At 43.8% G+C, this 22,158-nt stretch overlaps 1 protein-coding gene across 3 annotated transcripts in view; it reads right to left on the bottom strand.

Annotated features, from left to right (window-relative positions):
- Positions 1-22,158, bottom strand: part of nkain2 (sodium/potassium transporting ATPase interacting 2) — a 60,428-nt gene that overhangs the window by 22,905 nt on the left and 15,365 nt on the right. For 2 of the 3 annotated variants that reach the window (XM_061754563.1, XM_061754561.1), the window contains exons 2-3: positions 8,873-9,010; positions 8,367-8,447 (exon numbers count right to left, since the gene is read on the bottom strand). In XM_061754563.1, the coding sequence (XP_061610547.1) occupies positions 8,367-8,447; positions 8,873-9,010 (219 nt within the window). The remainder of the gene's footprint in view (positions 1-8,366; positions 8,448-8,872; positions 9,011-22,158) is intronic. The other variant, XM_061754562.1, reaches the window with a different exon arrangement.

The following is a 22,158-nucleotide window of genomic DNA, read 5'->3' as shown; positions in this document are numbered from 1 at the left end:
TAAAAATCTCACTAAATTTCTGCCACGCTGGCTGGCTCCTCTGTCATCGCTCTTCATCGGCCTCCTATTGTCAGCGCCCCTGCCTCTGATATCCCTCGTCCCCTTTTTGCCCCTCCTCCATCCATCCTCTTTATCTCCGTTTCCATCTCGCACCTCGATGACCGCTCCCGTTTTTATCCGCCGCCTTTGCGTTAAATCAGCCGCAATCAGCCACAGCAATCAATAGAGAACAAACACCGCAGGAAAGAAGGGGCCCATTTTGCTCACTTCTCCTTCTTCTGTTGTTTGGATTAAGGAGTCACCATTGAGGTTACAAGATCAGAACTAAAGTGTGCGAGGCGCTCGAATGCCGCTCTTCTTTTGTGCCCTTTCTTACTCTTGGAGCAGGAATGAGTCACCACAACAAACCTTGAATGGAAACAAGACCCAATACGTGTACAACAAATGCAGATGCAGCTCAAGTATGTGGAGAATCATCTCAGGTCTTTGTGCCTGACTTTTTGCTGGTGCCGCTTCAGTGAACCACGTCTGGTTGTTGCCCTCTCTCCGGTTACGTGTCCCTGCCTCGCTCTCGCTCAATTTCCCCTCAATTTCCCATTTCTCTCCTTTGTCTGCGAGCCCCTTGGGAGGCGGGAACGGAGGAGGGAAGCGCCTTTAAAAACCGTCTTCATTCCGATAGCCAGATTGTGAACGAGGGAAATATTAAGTTGGGTAAGATGGATGAAGGGATGCCGGCAGGGTTCACACACCTTTTCCAAGGTCAATGCCAGGCACTGCACTTTTGAGCACTTTCAGGATTTTTCATTACCTTATAGCTGCGGTGGACTATATACACTATATATATATATATATATATATATATATCTCATTAAGTGACACTTTAAAGAGAAACTTTAAGGAAGAAGCCATCACATTTGGATGTTTATTATTGCGTGGATAAATTGCTTTCATTAGAGGGAGTCGTTTTATGGCGAATCATCACACTTCGTCGGCCTGCCCCGCCCACACGCAATGACGAAAACTCAAATGATTGGTCGTCCATCCATCTAGTATACGATGTTAAAACTTGTAACAATCGGGACAAACTTTCAAGGAATTAATGTTTGAAAGACGCCTGGAAAAAGCCAAAAAGGACGGCAAAATGGAAACTTGAAACCAAGTTTTGAGGCTGAATATATTAATAATTCAAAGGGGGGGGTGTGTTACCCTGTCAAATTATAGGAGTCATTTTCACGACAGACGAAACATACATGTCCAGCATCATGAACAATGTCTGCAAAATTTGTCAGTTTTTGTATAAAAAGAATGTCGGGTTTAAGGTTACATACAAAAATGAGGGTTAGTTCCAAAAAGCCAAAGAAAAAGCACACGCACCGAGGTCTTGCCCAATTTTAGAGGCGTATTTTTCCATACAATTCCACTCTAATTCCAATTCCTTCGAGATTGGGGGGGCGTTCGGCTTGAGAGGTTCCGCTGTCGCTTTGTGGCGCGCACATCCCCGCGAAGCATTTGACCTCGTTTTGCATCGTCTAAATATACAACACGAGCTCCAGCGGTCATGTAGCCAGAATCAGCCAGGCGGTAAATAAACGCCCTCACTTTGGGCGTCGTGACACAAAAGGCAGGCTGAGGCTGAGGAGGCTGAGAAGCAGAGAGGTCAGAAAATGAGCTTTATTCTTCCCCCAGACAATTTCTCACTCTATTTAACAAACTATCTCCACCTGTGCTCGTCTCTCGGTTTGTGCTATTTTGCACCAAATATCATCAGTCATGCTGCATCTCCCTACATTGTTTGGAGGTGATTTCCCATGGGCGCTGGAGGAGACCTTAACCCATAATGCCTCGAGCACCTCTCTTCTCTCAAATTGGTCGGGGGTCCCGGGGATTTATTTATTTGTGTGTGCGGATGTGTGTATATGCGCTGAATGTGGCAGATATGAAGTCAATATGGCGACCATGACCGTCACACGTTAAATTGTCGCTAGTGTACAACATCCCAGGTGGACTCGCAACAGACACTAGTTCAAACTAATTACGTTCTCGGTAGGTTTATTGCTTTATTGAGAGAATATTAGCCACACCTAAAGCTATAGATCACTTATTATAATTCTAATCTAATATCTTTCCATCCATCAATTGTCTACAGTGCTTGACCTCATGACGGTCGCAGGTGAGCTGAAGTCTACCCCACCTGACTTTGGGTGAAAGGCGGTGTACACCCTGGGCCGGTCCCGAGTCAACTGCAGATCGGTATAAGGTCCAGATATAAACAGCTGAAAACAAAAGCCGAAAAGTTATCTCATATTCGTCTTTTGATGTCAAAGCCAGCAAAAATAATGGAAATGGTCTTACTGTTCCGATACCTTTGACCCTTACATCTCTATTACCGCAACAGACCAATAGATTTTACGGAGAGGTTATTATGGGTCGGAATAGAGATTTTTAATGTAAGCCACTGTCACAGTCAATCTGTTCAATCAGCCGCCTGCGTTTTAACAAGCAAAACGTTAAGTCACAGCAGTGCGTACAATCATACAGCAACTGTGAATAATCGGCTGAATTGCTCGGCTCAGATGATAAAAACTTGACGGAGGAAATTGCAATCTGTGTATTGTTTTTGTTGTTTTTTTTTGTTTTTTTTGTGACAAAATTATATCCGGCGCTTGCATCATGTAAGAGCTGTGACTATTACACAAGTGAATGTCAAGGCTGCATATTGCTGACACGGATTCCCGAAGCCACCATCTCTTGCCTTTCGTCGTCCATCTTTGTCTTCACACCTCATCCCACCGAGCTCCCACCATCTTTCACACCGCATGTGTGCGCCTTGTTTTCTTCTGACTCATGACAAATGACACATTGTACACGCGGCACTTCCACCTCCAACCGCACGCACATTTTGACGTATGCATTATGCTAAGGAGAACACGCAGGGATGCACCCACCTCCACCTACGTAGCCCCCCCCCCCCCCCCCCCGGCACCCCTCTACCCCCGCCATTGATTGACAGCTGAGTGTGCCGTGTGTCAATGTGCCTCTGCCACACAGGAGGTGGCTGCATCTATTATAACACACCACGGGCTACTGACAGTTTGCTGTCTGCGTGTGCGGGTGTGCGTGCATGATCTTGTGAATATGCTACTTGCTCCACAGGCTCCTCTCCAAATCTGCCCGGGATGCCGTTAGAAAATCTCCTAAAAAGAAGCATTTTCATACTGATCAACTTTCTGTCAACACAGTACATTTGTTTACCTTCATACTTTTTTTTTTATGGTAGGCAACGCAAAATGGCCTCGGCCCTTAGAGACCCTGAAGTGAATTCAGAGATTTGTTTCCGAATACACCGAACACGTTTGAAGATACAGTAAGTGCTGAAAACATGCAAAGGCAATGTAGAATTGAATAACCGCCCAAAGAATCGAAACGGAATCGAATCGTGAGGTTCCTAAACTAGTTATAATCACATTTCTTTAAACTGTGAAGTTTTGTGTAGATTTAGAGGGGTACTTTCCCTAAAAACCACTTCAGGGGCATTCGAATTTACAATATACAGCAAATTGTGCTGAAAAAAAAAAGGAGAAAAATAAAACAAACATGTATACCAAGTGTTTGCACCTGTGAGATTTCTTATTTGTCCAAAAGGGGATCGTAATATGGGCCGTTGGTCTCTACTTAATCGAATCCAGCGAGCTGCAATTAACATTATTAGTGAAGAATTAGCATAACACCCACAATTCTCTCCCGAAGCATCTGCATACCCGGCCAAATGCGTCCCATAAGCATTTGGTGGGCGAAGAAAGCATGTTTACTGTGCGAACGCCACAAGGAAAGCAGCAACACCCCAGCCGGTCACGTACACCTTGAGAAGATTGCCTCACAGCGGTGCCACAATGAATGACCAATCACATTTAAAACATGACTTCAGACTACTCATGGAAATGATTTCTGAGATTTTAATAAAACAAGAGCGGTCATTCATCAATTTCAAATTGCTGTCTAAGTCGATTTTTTTTTCCGTTTATGTTCACGGTATCAAGTGAGCTTCAGATACACCCTTCGTTTGAGTAAAGTGGGGGGGAAAAAAAAAAAAAAAAAAAAAAAGGAGAGCCACTTTCGCCGATGCACTTTTTCAGCTGTTTATTGAACAGGACAAACAGTCAAACGCACAAATGCAAAATGAGAACAAGGAGCAAGGAGCAGACGCTAACACTCAAGTAACCGCGTGGTAAACGGCCAACTCGAATTGTAGTCGCAGGCCCTGACGTCAGTGACTAGACACACACAAATATGACTTTGTGTATGTGACTTTCGGCGGAAGTCGACTCTACCAAACGAGTCTGTCTATTTACGTACTTATTTAAAAACAAAATGAAGACTTTGGCGTGGCCTAGTCAAAGTCCTGACCGGAATCCTAGTGAGATACTGTGGCATGACCTTAAAAAGGCGCTTCATGCTGGAAAACCCTCCAATGTGTCTGACGTACGACAATTCTGCAAAGACGAGTGTGCCAAAATTCCTCCGCAGTGAATGTAAGAGAGTTCCGGCAAACGCTGGATTGCAATTGTTGCCGCTTGGGGTGGCCCAACCAGTTCTTGGGTTGCGGGGGGCAAACACTTTTTCCACACAGGGCCATGTAGATTGGGGTTTTTTTTTTCTCTCCCTTAATAATAAAAACCCTCATTTACAAACTGCATTTTGTGTTGTCTTGGACTAATATTTCAATTTGTTTGATGATGGGAAACATTTAAGTGTGACAAACATACTCTACAGTGAGTACATTATATATGACATCACATCATAGCATTTGTTGAATAAAAGGTTGAAAAGAGGCTAAAATCAGGTGCAGCGGTCATGTACAGTCCCTCACTAACTTTTTAAACGATATCGGGATGACTTTGGGAACGAAGAGGTTCATAAAACTCATGGAATGGGGAGTGCGGGTGGTGGTATGCGTGGTGAGCAAAGCCAAGATAGATTTTATCGACAAAGACGGGGAGCAGTCAATTAGTCTGCTTTACATTTCCTTTATTATGTTTGACGATGTTTTTATTTACTGGAATGGATGAATGGCATTTCAAATCATTTCAATGGGGAAATTTGTTTCCACTTTTTTTTTTCAACGAGACTTTGGCGTGTTTCGAGTTTGTGAACGGCGTTTCGTTGACTTGTGAAGAACAATTTGCACGTGGGATCATGTCGGTGAATCGCAGCTGACTTTGCAAGTCGCCCACCGAACCTCAAACAGCCCCGGGACGACTCCTCGCCATCGCCGACGGTAATTTGATGCTTCAAACAAATAGTTTTTTTTGTCATCACACGGGGGGAAACGGAACGGATTTGCTTGCAATATCTCACATCCGTCAGCATGTGACGTTATGGAAATGAGATGAGCTTAATGTGTCGTGACGCCCGGCCTGCGAGTATTTACCCGTGTCGCTGACAGTCTGATGGGTGCGCTAATAAACATATAGCGCCGCGGGCAATGTAGGGATGCGTAATCCGGACATCAGAACTCGCTCGGGGAGGGGGGGGGCGATGAGCATGGCGCTATAGTACAATTTTCCATCTTTGATTGGGAGGCGCTTTCAGACACAGAAGGGTGTCAGACCTCTTAATGGAGAAAAATGGACTGGACTTTTGTCAAGTCACCCAAAAGTAATGGCCAGCGTGTATTAAGCAAAATATTAAACTGGCGGGATATGAATCGCATTAAGTTGTGCAAGATTCATTCAACACTTTGTGGCAGATGACTGCGACAACTAACTAGCAGCTAAGCTAACTGGCTGGCTAGTAAAGCCGATGTTCCCAGTCAGCCAGCGTGGATTTACGCACTTTACGGCACCGAGACCGGCGCAAAACAGACCACGAAGACGATACAGCGAGGGATCCTGCTTAAAGTAAGCCGTGTTAAACTAAAAAACGTTTTGGCAACACAGCTTTCTCCAGAAATGCATCAGCGTACTGGCTTTCCGCCATCGCGACAAAATCTGCAACCCCGCAAAAACTGCGACCAGGACGTAACCAGCGGGCTATCGATCGCGTTCAAATAATCAAATTGGATTTTTCATTTGTTGGACAACGATGGCTTCATTTCGGAATAAATACAAGGAGTAACGATACAATTGTGATTGGTGTCGGTATAGGATGGCGGCAATGTTTGATCATTTGACATAAAACACCAAACTTTAAGAAGTTGACTTTGAAAATGCACCGCCCAAACTAAGTTGCGCTCAGCAACGTGAAATTTGTTCGCCTATCGTGACGAGCCCCACGAGCGGCCATTTTAGGCGGGATTGTAATATATTGGTAACATTTCTTAGTTATTGCAGAAATAGGTTTACTCCCATCCCATTTAGTTAAGTAAATAAAAAGTGAAACTGCTTTGAATGCATTATTAATATCTGCAATGTTCAAGACATTTCGTCTACGCACGGCTTTCATCTCTTATCTGGCTCATCCCAACAGCTGGGTGTTATTTTTGTGCGCTTAAATTAGCTTAAGTCATCGCTTGAAGCCACAATTTTGTCTTTGCGTTTTTAATTTTGTGGGGGCTGCCCACTTTTTTTTTTTTTTGTTACTGTTGCCGTGGCAACCCAGTGGCACGAGATTAAGCTCGCCGACGCGCAGCCCCGCCGCTCGGGTTTAGCCCCGAGATGAGCCGATAAGGCAACGTTAAAGCGAGGGGGATGCCCGCGTTAAGCCAACACTCGTTAGCACTAATAGCCAGCAAGTGCAAACGCTAATGAGCCTTTAAACAGGAGGCCGTTTTCTGCGTTTTATTGTGAAGGAATTGCTTCAAGTCTGCCTTTTTAATGTGCGACTAACACATCTTTATTTGTGCGACGGCGAGCCGAGCGCTGTTTTACATGCGGTCCGGCGTTGTGGGTCAGTAAACAAGCCGCGGGGAACGGTGCCGACGGATTCGTAGAACAGCTGGTGAAGCCGGCCGGGCGCATGCGGAGGTGCCGTACCTTCATCATTGCACCCCCTTCTATACTAACTAGGTCAAGGTTAATGTGTCCTTGAGCGTTACACACACACACGCGCACGCGCAGCGCTCTGGTCATAAAAGCAAGCTGTACAGTGTGTGCTTTGACTGCGCTTCACTCTGATTGGCCGGCGCTTAATTGATGAAGGCGCTACTAATTAGCAGGGGGCTGGTTTGAAAACAGATGTGCCGTGAGCTCTCGGCACGCTTGCTTCTCTTACTGCAATGACCACACACACTTTCTAGATTTTCAAAGTGCTGATTTGTTTCCTCAGAGTGCCCTTTGTTTACTCAACTACCACGTGCCAACTTGGGTTAAGGGGTTTTTATTAGGACCCGCATGACAAATGGCGGTAAAAGATAATGAATAAAAAAATATACAAGCCTGGAAATGATTTAATTATGCGAGTGATTGTTGAGGACACGCCGTCTATTCGAGCGGAAGCCATTCTTACAATATTTAAGGTTTTGTTACAGCTTTATCACAGCTAATTTCCAACAATGTGGGTTTCTTTTATGATGGGCTTTTGTTGAGACCCTCAGAAATTCTGAGTGTTGCAGAAATAAAATTTCAAAGGGGTGGGGGGGGGGGATGAAAGAAGCTCTGTTGTTTTTTTTTCATACATGCTGTGGGGAGATTTTATTACATTTCTGGCATAGTTTGAATGTCAACAACGAGGCCCATTGTGTGTGGGAGATAAATTAGCTCACTGAAGAAAAATAAGCATAAATTACACTTTTCATTCATGTAACTAATACAACACAAATATCAATACACTAACAATTGATAAGATGCTTGATTGCAAACACGTTTCCCGTGCGGCTCAATAAAAGTCATTTACACTAAAAAATGATTGCTTTTTTTTTTTTTCCTCCATTCATTCCTCACCACCGCCAACTGCAATCAAGCACAATCAGCACTGATTTCTGTTGATGGAAGCACTGATTGGCACTAATTAACCAACTTCTGCAATTCCAATCAACTCACTTTACTGACGCTGAATTGTAAATATTGTAGTAAAGGCAACAAGGTCAGAACTAAGCGCATTCATATTGGCATGTTTTCTGCTGTATTGTATTGTATTGTCAGCTTTCGCAAAATAAAAGAATGATATTTGCAAAAAAAGTATTGTTGATAACTGGTGTTCCTCATTAGGCACCTGATAAAAAAATAAACAAACTAGGACTGGCATCCAATACTGGTTATAAACGTCTTCAATCTGGACGGTGATTAAAAGAAAAGCGGACAATGGCGCCTCATCAGATATTCCAAGAGCACATTTCTTGTGTTATTGTGGAGTTGCATAACAGCGAGGCAAAAAAACAAACAAACAAACAAACAAAAAAGTGCCAGAAGATAAAAGACTCAAAATGTTACCTTGGACAGCTCGCCGACCTCCAGGTAAAAACAGATGATGAAAACATTCCAAGTCATCCAGATGACCAGCCAGGCTGCGTACTGTGGAGAGGAAAGGCACGTGTGGTGACTCGCGTCCAACTGAAATCCATGAAGTCTGCCTCATTACGGCAGAACCGGACCGCAAGGGTTTCCAAGTTGATAACGCTTTGGTACAGATTTCAGTTTTATACAGGAGTCATGGTTATGGTCCCATTGAGTAAATGCAAAACCTAAAACTCTTCTTTTATGGGAAAATTAAACCATTTCATTATATGAAATACTGCTTGCAATAAAGCCGCCAAATAAACAACTCAAACAACACCTCCATTTTAAAATTGCACAAAATTCCTGTTTTTACTCAATCAATGGTGTGTATACATATGCTCATACTAAAAAAACAGAACTCCTGCATGGGAGAAATATGTTTTATCGTTGTTTTTTTTTTTTTTTTTTTTTTTTCTTTCCAGGTGTCGTATTAAACCTACCCCGGTGACGTAGCGCGGTCTGAACTGGATGGTGCCAAACAAGCCCAGGATGACCACGATGATGTGCAGGAAGTTGGTCAGGATGGGAGCCCACTGGTAGCCCAGGAAGTCGATGATCTGACGCTCGAAGACGCTGACCTGTCGGGACCGAGATGGCGCAGGAGGACGTTAGCGGAGACCAATCATTGCCAACCTTACTCACTACCACCGACCACGAAGAGTCCAAAAAAAAAAAGCAAATCAGCTTTTACACAGAAGCAACTGTCGCTTTCGTTCATGTAGCTTGAGCAATTAGCTTGAGGCAGGCAGACGTAGCAGAGCGCACAGCTTACTGAATCACTAAGAGTAGTGGGGACTTTTTTTCCCCTCATTTCTATATTTTGATTTATGTAAACCGCTTTGTGTTGCACTTTTCTGGATGAAAAGTGCTTACAAATAAAGATTGAATGATTTGTGTCATTGTAACTGTATTCTATAGCACCATTACACTAACTTAATTGAAGCATTAAATCATGATGCACAAACTGTTCAATTCTATTTAACTATGTTATTACTCTATGTTTTTACTAAGTACAATATAATAGAGTGCTATTTTCTTGAAAACAGATTTTTTTTTTGTTGGGTTTTATAGGGAGGCAGGAGCGGATTAATAGTATTTCCGTTCATTTCAATGGGGAAAGATGACTTGGTCGTGTGTCCCCAGTGTTCAAAAAGAACAGGAGAATAATAATAATATAAAACAAAACAAAAAAAGAGTTCAGTCCCTGCTAATGAAGTCGTGCTGCGGGAATCGGCGGCGGTGGCAGGGTTAAGGACCGTGTTTACAATTAACGCTTTTATCACGATTGCAAAATTGGAGTGTAATCAGTAATCTCGGCATCTCTGCTGCCCCCACATGCCCCGCCCCCTCCGCCCCGCCGTGCTTGTTAACGAACTCAGCGCAGCGTGTGATGTGACGCCGCTAAATATATATGAGCATATATGACGTAAACACAGAATCAGGCGAGGATGTGAGGTGACAGCAAAGACGGAGACGCATCTACGCTCTCAACTCTATTGCTAGCGTGTTTTTAAAAACCAAGCGTGCGCGCACACAATTTTTTGCACGGCTGAGTTTAGCACATCCTAATGTGACAACATACGGCCACACTGCAGCCGTTCACGACCACATTGCACAAACACGCATAATGAGCAGTCACCACTTGGGGGAGGAGGGAAAAAAAAGAAGAAGAGAGAAACAGTTTCTCGCATATGAGATGTACAAAAGCAGAGAGGCGTACTAATGACTTTAATGCGTCACATAACATTTCATACGCAGCCACACGTGCACTGAGTGTGCGCGCACGCGTCAGGGCGTTGCTTGCATTTGACGGCGTCTGCTGTTTTTACGCACGCGCGCACGCGCACACACACGCACACACACACACTCACACTGGACCCAGCTGGCTTTGTGTTTCTTTGTGTATCAGCTCCATGTCATTGTGCAAAAAAACAAAAACAACGTCCTCCCTTCGACAATTATTTAGTGGTGCAATTGTTCATTTTCTCTCACAAACACAAGAAGTCAGGGGCCTCCGAGCCCATTACGGAAGCCCCTGGGAGGGCCCCCCCGGGACGGCCCAGCACCGATAATAAAGGCCGGAGCGCACTTAATACGCAATACAGACGTAATCAATCAGTTGCGCACACAGGAGACAGAGTGGATTTTTCTTTTAGGTGCTAATTACATTGAGGGCAACATTTTATTGCTAGTGTTTAAATACGGGAGAGCCGACCAGCTGGTTCCTGGCTCATTTCCGATTTTGTCACACAGCGGGCGGGCTCAGCTGTAAAACTGAGTCACAATTATTTGAATGTAGTCGGTGAGCTTTGCAAACACCGTACGCTCACCACGCCAGCTTCACGTTCGCGGTGAAATATTTCAATGATAAGTGACGTACTCGTAACGGTACAAGAGCACGGCAAACACCACAGTCGGGTGAAACCCTTTTTTCCCATATTTTAAAAATACAGCGGGATCTTAACTTACTTATTTCATCACTAAGCACATAAAGCACTCATATATTGAATTTAAATACATTTCAATAAATATTGAGTTTGTTCCCCTGACTTTCTCCCAATTTTTTTATTTTGCCCCACTGCAAATCTGAATACGACACCTCTGCCTCAAACTACAAAACAGCAAAAACCAGAATGAGGAAGGGCTTTTTCTTTTTTCAATAAACATCGGAAAGTGCATTAGCGATCGTTACTCTCTTTTTTCCCCTCCACTTCACCCCGACAACGGCAGCGTATCTGAATTATTGTAAATAATCGACCAAGCGACAGTTCGCGACTTGAAAGACTGGCCACGTAATTTAGGAACCACTGTCATTTGCTTCCCAGAAAAGGCTACACGGCGCCTCGGTTTACAATGGAGTTCTGTTCCTTTGGCGGCGAATGGAAACCGAATTTGTACGGAGGACGCAACGCAGCAAAATCCATCACTAACCCACCCGACACAGCATTCAAGTCATAATTACAGTAAATACGTGTATGAAAAAGACCAACAAATACTTCTAGACAATGAAACAATTCAATCATTTTAATAAAATTAAAGCAACATGAAAAACAGTAGGGCGGCAAGTAAATCAAGTAAATCTATATAGTAAATCTCGAGCAGTTGTGAGTTCCAGTGTAAGTACAGTAAGCGGGCATATCTTGCCAAGTGAAAAGATCCAGATGTGAGTCTGCTTGATCAAAACAAGTTGATATGCATATGTCTGCCAAATCTGTCTCTCGTCGGCACGCAAATCCCTCGGGGATTAAGAGCTCCTGCTACCCGGCCGCTTGTGACTCCTCCAAATTGGCGAGAGCCCGACACACCGACAGAGGCAGGGGCGGACTTAACTTCGGGCAAACACAGGCAATCGCCTGAGGCCCCCCGAGATTTGCAGGGGCCCCCAAAATGTCTCACGAAAAAAAAAAAAACAAAAAAAAAAACGTTTTTGTATTTATTTCAAGCAATTATTAATGCATTAAGCTTAATTCAAGCACTTAAAAACACAGTATGAATTGACCATTTCAATGCTCCCCCCTGTCGCGTTTCTTTACAATTGACTACTTCACCTGGAAGACAGCAGCTAAATAAATGTGAAGCAAAGTTTTTCCGCAGTGGAGCAAAAAGAACATCATGTTACTAGTAACTTACGCTGTAAATCTGTTGTCCAAATGTAAACCAAAAATTGACACGAATTACAAATCCGCTAAGGACGACTTTCTTCATGTTCTTCAATGCGTGTATTGATAATATTCTTTGCTTTTGTGACACCTCCAACTATTGAGCAAGAAAAACAAGACTGAGAAAGGGCTTTTGATGGCATAATAATCATTTACAGATATGCAAAGAAGCGTTGTGAGCTCGCGTGTGGCTTTTTTTATGTGGCGATCGCCGCTCACTCGTGTTTTCTCATGATCACAACACACACTTTCCACAAACTATACCATACATATACAGGGTGATGGAAAAGTAACTCCCCCATTTTCAAGTCCTTGTAAATTTTTTCTGAACTATAATTCTTACAAGAAATGAACATGAGAAGAAAGTGTATCGCATGGAGTTTTATTTAAAATTGGATATGGGCCACCAGTTTCTCAAGCCGCCTGGGAACCGCGTTAACTGATTTCACAAGGAACTCTCGTGGGATGGAAGACATAACTTCTCGTAGTCGCCCTTCAAGTTCTTCCAAAGCCGCTGGTTTGGTGGAATAGACTTGCTCCTTTAATCATGGAACATACACCAAAAAAATTGAGAAAAATATTAAGTAATAAAGTATTTTAAAATAGTTACTTTTCATCCAAAAGCGATCCAACGCCGCCATCTACAGCTATCTGTCAGTTATTACAGTGGTTTAACAAACCTGAATTTCACAAACAAGCTGGGCGAGACCCTCTTCCACGCCAACCTGTTGAAAAATCTACTGGACGGGTATATACGTCGGTGGCAGTAAACGGTTGACGAATATTAACGTCCGCGGCAGTGAATTTAGACAAACAACGATTCACACTCACGTTTACACTTTTGGACAATTTAGAGGCTTCACTGAACCTGACGTGCATGTTCTTGGAAAGTGGGAGGAAGCTGGAGTACCTGGAGAAAACCCACACAAGCGAGGGCTAACATACAGAGCACCACACAGGAAGGCCGGAGCTGAGATTCGAACCCTGCACCTCATAACTGTGTGCTTAAAACACAAACGCTGAATAATAATAATCGACACTAAAATGCCACATGCCTGAATTACTTTTTTTTCCCCCCTCTGTTGCTTGTGCAAAAGTGTGTGTTTATACAACAAACACACTTACTTACTCTCAAGACGCTTGGCTAAAAGATTGACAGCACAAAAGATGAAGGTGATGAAAGGGGCAGTTAGGGAAGGAAACAAGGAGATCCTTCTGTGGCTTGCGAAGTCTATTTCGGTGCGTTTGACGCCAAACGATGAAGAGATATTCAAGAATAATTATTATCGCTCCAGACAGCGAGACACCTGCACCGTGTCGCGCAACTATTAGGAGACACTGCAGAGAGACAAAAGTGTCTTTAATCCAAAAGAGAGGAGTGGACATTTTTGCCTTTCACTGCTGCAACTTGGTCCCTCCTGCTCTTTTCCCTCTCTTCCCCTGCTCCTACATATTTAATATGCAGCCATCTTTCACCGATTTTCTTTTGTTCTCAAGCCATTACCTCATCAGCCGCCGCCACCCTCTTGTTCCTTCTCCCTTCCTTGCTACCGACAATCCCTCACCGCCACCTGATCACCGAGTAACCTGCGATAAGCTATTGGTAGGCTATATTGCCAGCGGCAGGTTGAATTTGCATCATTAAAGAAATGAGGTTTCAAAATGGCGAAAAATCAAGCCGTTCTCTACCCCCTCAAATGCTGTGGGCCACACCCTGTTCAACTGTCAATCAAATGCTACTACTACAACCTAGAAAAATGGATGCTACTTGGTCTAGCATTTTTCTTTTTACCTACACAAAACTACGTTTGCTGCGACAACGAGGCACTCTAAAGCGGCCATGCCAGCCCAAAGCCACTGTCCACGAGCTGGCTGTCATGTTGGACTTTTGTTCCCCTGGCACATGCGCGCACTCAAGGCCAACAACGAGGCGCTCTCAAGCTGCCACACCATAGTACTATCCGAATGGAAGATGCATTTTCTAGGTATAGGTAGCTGGCTATCGATCTACGCATTGCGATTGTGCCAGATAACCGCTGATGTGAACAAATGCCCTGAAGTTCTTATATATATTTTTTATCGTTATATCGTGGAGGTGGGGGAACTCATGCCAAACTACCTAAAATCCGGAAAAATGAAATGGTGAAAAGCAGTTTTAACGGTGCATGGCCACAATTTAGTACTACGCAGTTCTTCGTCTTTGCACATTTCCAGCAATTATCTTCAAACATGTATAATGTATTTAGGAACAAATCTCTGAATTCACTTTACAGCGTCTTTAAAATGCATTTTATTCCCACAATTTAAAACAGTTCACAGGTGCCTGAGCACGTCTGTGACATGCCTCATCCAGTCAGTCCTGTGCCACCGCGCTTGAAAGCGAGTGTGCCGCCACGTCTACGTCTCTGAACTTGGTGAGCACGAGCGACTTTTTTTCTGGAGACGTTTGGAAGCTCTTGGAATAAAACAAAGTAACCACGCTGCGCCTCAGTCTTGCGTTGCCGAGCAGAACGGCAGCCGACGTGATAAAAAGCGAACACAGAGACCCAAATCACATTAAAACTCAGCCAACAAATTGCTACTGTGTCATGAGAGCTAACGACGTGATACATCTCAATATCCATACAGGTTCGCAGGTCTACGTCGGCCCCTGCCCGGCATCCCATCCCGCCCGGCACCTTCCTTTCATCCCGGCTCTTTCCGCTCTCACCCGAGTTTTCCGCTGGGTTCTGAGCCTTTGAAAAAGAAATGCCAATCAAATTCTGCTGCTCATCCCATGGCTGACGGAGAGGGAGGGAAGGCGAGGCAAATGCGGCGAAGATGGCGAGCAGAAGCAGGAGAAAGAAAGAAAAGGGAAGACTGTCCATTCGCGGTCTATTTTTTACTTCCCGACTATCATCCCGAAACCATCATTCGGCCCCCTCGATCGTCGTAAACTTTACTCGCGTAATAAAACACAGGCCGCAGCGGTTTACTGTTAACTTAATTAAGGCTGCCCGCCCGCCTCCAGTATCCCGCTGCGTACGGCAAAGGCAATCTCCTATTGATCGGGTTTCGTGCAACAATCGATTCATCTCCATCGGTAGCTATTAGGAACCATTTGTGGGTTGTTAAGATTGCGAGAGACGGAGCGGGAAAGACAGCACAGAAGGAAGGGACGGGTAGACTTATGAAAGGTGGAAAAATAGAGAGATGGAAAACAAGGGTGGATGGGAAAAGACAGCAACGATTGCAGGTGAACGTCGCCATTGAATACCTCATTCGGGCTTCCCTGTCACCGCAGCTATTGAATCATATCTGTAATAGCCACAATATGTTCAGTCACCCCAGCTATAGCTGGACTGCACATGACTCCAACCGAGTGTCCCACTGACATCAACATAACGGTACAGCCTCCAGGCTGAGAGGTAGGCTGATAAGCCAACTCTTTTGGAGGGAGAAGCGCCGGTTAATGACTTAACATGCACCTGACAGTTCGTGCTCCTTCGCACGGCTATCATAAAAGCGGCATTGACACTTTCAGAGCTAGCCTGATGGAGATTATATAGTCGAATAATGATCTTACTTTACTTAAGTTACTTTATTCCCCCACAATGTTTGGGGGGAAAATACGCCTCGAGTCAAGTCGTAACAAAACGGCAAAACCTCAGCAAACGAAATTTCATCTGGGCAAGCAGTGAGGGATTAACTTTGAGGAGCGTATGCAAATAGATTCATTTAGCACACGCGACGTGATTTATTGTAGCCGACACAAATTGCAATGGCTGATTTTGCATCTTTAAATATCGCGTCTGAAAGCAAGTCCAGACGGGCACGCACATTTTTGCCAGAAGCAAACATTCTAGCGACATATCATTTAGCCGGCAATGAAATTTTGGTGCTTCTGAAGGATCTAAGTGCTGACACAAGAAGGAGTCATGCCGTGTCCGCTATGACATAACTCCTGTCAACTTCGCATTCCACCAACATCCCAGAATGAATTCACTTCCACCATAGTCCCGAAAATGAGTTTCCATGCTGCTATTTCATCAGCTGGAGTCATGAGGCTGACAAAACACAGCGGCATTATGTTAAAAAAATTGACCACTGTTTCTAGGCTGGAACTCTTAAAAATCTCCTTTCTGTGACCTTTAGCCCTTCGTCGAGTTACTCGCTGCGGCGACCCCTGACAGGAAAAAGCCTAAAGTCACTTCTTATTCTAACAAGATTAGCTCGTAAGGTTGGTCTCAAGCGACTGGTTAAAAATGTCCACAAATCTCGAGTCCCCGAGTTTTGAGTTGTCGTTTCAAAGGCGCAGTCTTTAGTTCGCAGCCTGTCGAAAAGGAACTCACCCTGATCAGAGAAGCTCCGGAGATCTGCAGCTGGTGACACGTTTCTACAGAGCTGATCAAAAGAATTTGGAAATGCAATGTTTCTGGGCGTCCCTGCTAAAGCTACCGCCCCCGCGACCCGACCTCGGATAAGCGGTAGAAAATGGATGGATGGATGGAATGTTTCTTAATGTGTGTGTGTGTGTGTGTGTGTGGATCCACATGCACAGCCATGCATTCCTCTGGAATCCGTTTGACCAAATAAAAATCCCCTTTTATGAACAACAAACGAGTGGCACGGTTGTATTCCGCTTACATGGCGTACTTGATTATGTCGATATGGACGCTGTCCATTTGCGCCAGATGTCGAGCGTTGCGAGCATCTCCCCCGTACAAACAATTCAATTAGGATGAAAATGCAGAAGCGCCGCAACTGAAAGCGTCCGAAGCAGATCCCCCAGCCACCTCATCTGGCTCCTCTCGATGCGGAGGAGCAGCGGCTCGACTCTGACATAAATAATAATAAAACATGTTCATCACGTTTGGTCCTGGTATCGGTTCTGTTTCAAGGTTATTTTTTGTTATTAATCTTATCCATTCTTTCTATTTTACCTTCATTTCAAGGTGGTTAGGGGTAGAGTTCGGGCATATATATAGTACAGGGTGTTGTAAACATTTTTAAATCATTTCATACTTGATAACAGAAAATTCTGCCTCAAATCACCTAAACCCGACTTTTCGACGAGACGTAAAAACTCAGTTTATTGAACATTTGTGAAGCTTTGTGAAAGTGGTTTTAACATCTATATCTGTTGGAATTTTTCATTTTTTCAACATGATGCCTATTTAATTTCATTTTCTCATCACGTAGTTACTGTCAAGCATTGCGAAACAATCCTTTTGGTCAAATTCCTGAAGAGCAAATCTGGTGGGCTGGATTGCTTTTAAATTCAGTGAGAAAAAGGCCCCATGCTGTGACTGTCGAGTCAAAAACGTGTATTTCACATTTGATGTCAACAATCATTGGAATTTGTTTCATCGGGTTTGCACTTGGCCCATCAGAATGTCATTTTTTTGTTTGCTTTTTGTGACATTTCAGTGTGCGCAGGCTGTCAAAGGACAGTCAGAGAAGATGGAATCAGCCCTCTTGAAACACGCCGCGAGTATCCTCGCGTGTCAAGATGGAAGAACAACGACGGACCGAGATTGTTGGTTGGAGAGCACTCGTGGGCCGACATTAAGGCAATTATCTGCAGCCCGCTCATTAATATCCAGTTTTGGCTGACTGCAAGTCCTTTGGATGTTACAGGGTGACAACAGAGGGTGTCAGCAGAAACATCGCTGTGGGAATCGATCACACCGCTAGTTTATCAAATTGGAAATAGGAATACAATCGAGTCTGACGGTTTGAGGAAAACAATCAACAATGACAAAAATAAGTCTGGTCAAAAAACGTAAAAGCACCGCCGTGCTTGGCACGCCAACGACCGCCTCGGAATTTGATCAACGCGTCCCCTTCTTTCCCATCAACTGTTGTCTTTCTCTCGCCACGGATCAATTTCATATTTTCCTGCGAATTAACGAGAGTGATTAATATTCTCCCAGAACATTTCTTTATGTAAACGTGACATTTAAATGTCAGAATCGCCCGGATAATCAGCTTGGTATTTCAACAGATATTCTCTGACTGCGGCTGTCCGCAGCTCAGTCGCTCCTTTTTTGGGGGTATTTTGGTTTTTAAGTTTTACAGACCTATGGGACGCTGGAATTAGAAATAATCGCAACATGGTACATTGCAGAAACATTGTTTTTTTTTTTTTTCAAAATGGTGCTTTTTGTTTTCTTCCTTTTCAGCTGATTTTGTCGTAATAGAAAACAACAAGTGTACCAAAGCGCACCAGTGCAACCGCCAACCCAACCGTGGGGTACTAAAAGTGGGAAGCGTCAGGTGTTCCGCTCAAAAAATTATTTCTCTCTTCCATTATTCCCCAAAAGTTTTTTTTTTTTTAAATGAACCAATCATGACAAGTGTGAATACACCCTGAAAGAGTTTTTGCTCCCCCCCCCCCCCCCTCCAAAAAAAAAGGCAAATGCCCAAATTTTCCTAGGGACCTTTTATCTCCACATTAAGTGTTCACTGGTATCAGAACTGCATTGTCATTTTCCCCAAAAACAAAGCCAGGGGCTGGACGACGGTTCCTGAATGTGTCCATTTTAGGGAGGACAAGCCCCAGTGCCTCGGCAACACCCTGCCCGGGATCCGAAGCACAGCGCCTGCTTGCGAGATGTCAGTGAGCGTTCCGGGGCAATGACTAGAGATATAATTCTGCCGCTTTGATCCACAAAAAAAACAATCAGGCGGTGAGAGCAACACAACTGCCGGGTAAAAATTGAGCAAGTTTGGCAGAGATTTGAAGATGGAAAATTGGACCTTCACATTCCGAAGAATTGTAGTCCAGCATCTGATATTTGGACTCTATAGCTGTTCAAGTGTATGATGCCCTGCAGCTTGTACAACCAAGAATGAGGATTTTTTTCAGTGGCGTGTTTAGCCAACAGTGATTTCCCGCAGATGTCAAAGGCTATAATTTGCTTCTTTTTTTTTCAAACCCTCCTTTTTATATCATCCCCAACCATCTCTCCTCACTTTACTCATCGTCTTCTTTCTTTTCCTCTCTTTTGTTATTCCCTTTCCATCATTTCTTTTGTCTCCTCCACTTTCTATTTATATCTTTTTTTCTCTCTCTCTCTTTCTTACCTCCATGCTTCCATTATCTCTCGCCTCGCCGCCATCCCTCTCTCTCTCTCTCCTAATCGGTTTATGTGCCACTATGCAGCAGCGCAAAAAAAAAAAACGTGCAATCGCAACTACGCAAACAAGTCGGCCTGTAGATGAATTAGCAGCCCCGCCGATGGCTTTTCCCTTCATTGACTCTTGTATATCTTAATGGACCATCTATGCAGCGGGTGCTTTTATGAGGGAATTGTTTGTGTGTGTCATACTTAGAAGAGGGAGGTTAACTACTTGATGATAAATAGGAAGTATTAGGCGATACCACCATCATACCCGGGGGCTCTTATTGTGGCGTGTGGGATCAGCGGAATAGTGCACATTACAGCGGACAGCTGTGTGTATATCCATCCGTTTTCTAAGTGGGCATCAACAACGTAATGTTATTGCATGTTATTTAGAAGCATTCTAAAGTGTGTGTGTGTGTGCGCGCGCGCCTGTGCGGGTTATTTAGAGTGTAAATGACACCAGACAAGCCCACAGATGGAAGCCCAGCGGGCTAAGAAACATTAAGACTGCACTAACGCATCACCACACACACACACACACACACACGCACGCACGCACGCACGCACATGGCAGCCAAATAAAATGCACAATACAGTCTAAGTGGCTGTGGTGTTAGTGTAGTTCATTACAGTAAAATAAATACTTTTGCCAAAGAGTTTTACAAAGAGTGACGTACTGTACAACGATTTCAAAATGCTATATTTTTCCATTATTTCAATCTAACTGGATGAATATTAGGAACATTATGTTGCTGCCATCAAAATAAAATGTATTATAATTGTAAAAGTAAAATACTTTGCATGAAAATTGCCGCAGGAACATTATTTGGAAATAGAAAAATCATTAATGGTTTTCCACATTCAATATTTTTCATACAAAATCCTATTATTAGTATACTTATAATGACGATCTAGGTATATAATTTATAATAGAACCTTTATCTGATTATGCATACCTTTCTGTTCTGATGGACTACGGCAGCTAGCTAGGCTAACACACGCCATCGATTTTCTTGGCAGTGCTGCTCAATAGGAAGCCAGGCATGGAATAAATGTCATGAAATGACAGAAATAAAAATAGGAGCTGCTCTTTTCAGTAAACGGAGCAGCAAAAGCGTCAATGTGGTTCATTGTGTCTCAAATGTTCCCAGCTTAATGGAAGCCTAAAAGAGAAATGTAAGAAATTACCTTGCGGTGGCCTGGCAGCCAACTTTTGTCACCTAATAAAAATGAGCGTCATTGTGCTCGCGGGGCTCGCAGCGTTAATGGACGCGCTGGGCACTTTATTTCCGCCGCTCACTGTCATGAAGCAGAAAAATGTGCATTTCCATGAATATGTACCGCAGGCGCGAGATCGCCAAGCGTCATCACACGCAAGCCCTTCCAATCCGCCGCACGTGCACAGTTGTGTATGCGTTTATGTTCCGGGAGCAGATTGACGCGGTTCGTTCACGACGCTATGAATCTGTAAGCTCGCCTTCAGCCAGTCGACCGAGAGGCGTGTTGAAAATTTGGGGCAAAGTAGGCGAGCCGGATCGCTTCTCGCCGGCACGCTTGACCTGATTTTTTAACAGGGAGACAAACTACAGTAGACGACGTGACTCCAAGAAATGCTTTTTTCCTCATAAAACAATGCTTGATTAAGACATACAGTGTTACCTTGACTTTCCATTTAATTCTTTTCTATTTTTCCCCCCAATATATATAATATATATATATATATTTTTTTTTTTTGGTACTTTAGAAAATCCCTGTTGATTACTTAATGAATCTACTGTTACTTTTTTGAAACGTGAATCATGCACTTTTTTTTTTTTTGCACCCGTCACATACAGAGCTCCCAGAACATAAACATGACTATTGAAGATGCCGTTTTCATATAACATCCGTCAAGCCTCCAGACTTGAATTCATCTGATAGGCTTATTAGGTGCTGCTGTTTTGGTTAGCGAATGATTTGAAATGCTGTTAAGTATTTGAAGTCTGTGTTGCATTAGTGTTAAAAAGAGTCACCACCATTTTTTGAAGGCAGTCTACTTGAGGAAAGCTTTCGCGGATGACGCATCAGGCGACTAATTAAGGCACGGCGGCCACTATTTCAGGAAATAGGGTGCAGTATAGAAAGTGTGTGTGTTGAGTATTTCAGAGCCAACTCGTTAAGTCCGGAATCAAATGACTTCAAGATATTGCTGGTTAGCCATTGTCCGTTAAACGAAAGCTTTTTGTAGAGCACAATGTGTACATCGACATGCGCGCATCGGTTTGTTTTCCATTAAACTAATGGCACCTCAAGGGAGGGACCGCTTTGACATATATAGCGGGCATTTGCCTGATGTACAAGAAGGACTTGGTCCATCAGCATGAAGCTTTAAGGATGTTGGGGCACTTGATTCCCAACCATTAATAAAAACAAAATTCTCCTTTTTGGTACTAACGACACAGTTGGAGATGGACTTCTTAAGTGCACTACTTTGCTGCCACCAGCAGAGGCGCTGTTGATTTCGTGTCAAGTTGAGCTACATGCATGCAGATACAGTATATATTAGGAAAAAAATATCTAAATGTTAAATAAGATTGAAAAAAGATGAAGCTGGGCAGGGGGATCCAAAATTGTAGCACATTAGCTAACACATTGAAATGAAAATGTAATTCCAGAGCATATTGTATCAGTGAAAATATTACAAGTGCACCAGATTCAAGTGTGTCACTGCGCATTTTAAAATGGTCCAGCACCAAACCTTGTCCCGTCACCACTCGGTTCCCGCAACTTCGTCTCTCCTCTGCTTCTCCTTCCTTCATCTCCACCTTTCGACTAGCGCCTCACATCAGTGCTCCTTTAGCACTGCAGTATCACCACCAGCACTCCGGTTTCCACAGCAACACACACACACACAAACGGACCACAATGGCAACTTTTTAGCTGCACGCACAACGGGAGGACGCAGGCAGGCGATCGACA

Source organism: Phyllopteryx taeniolatus, chromosome 18 (genome assembly GCF_024500385.1).
Source record: "Phyllopteryx taeniolatus isolate TA_2022b chromosome 18, UOR_Ptae_1.2, whole genome shotgun sequence".
Taxonomy (NCBI): Eukaryota; Metazoa; Chordata; class Actinopteri; order Syngnathiformes; family Syngnathidae; genus Phyllopteryx; species Phyllopteryx taeniolatus.
This window is presented reverse-complemented; position numbering and strand designations above follow the sequence as displayed.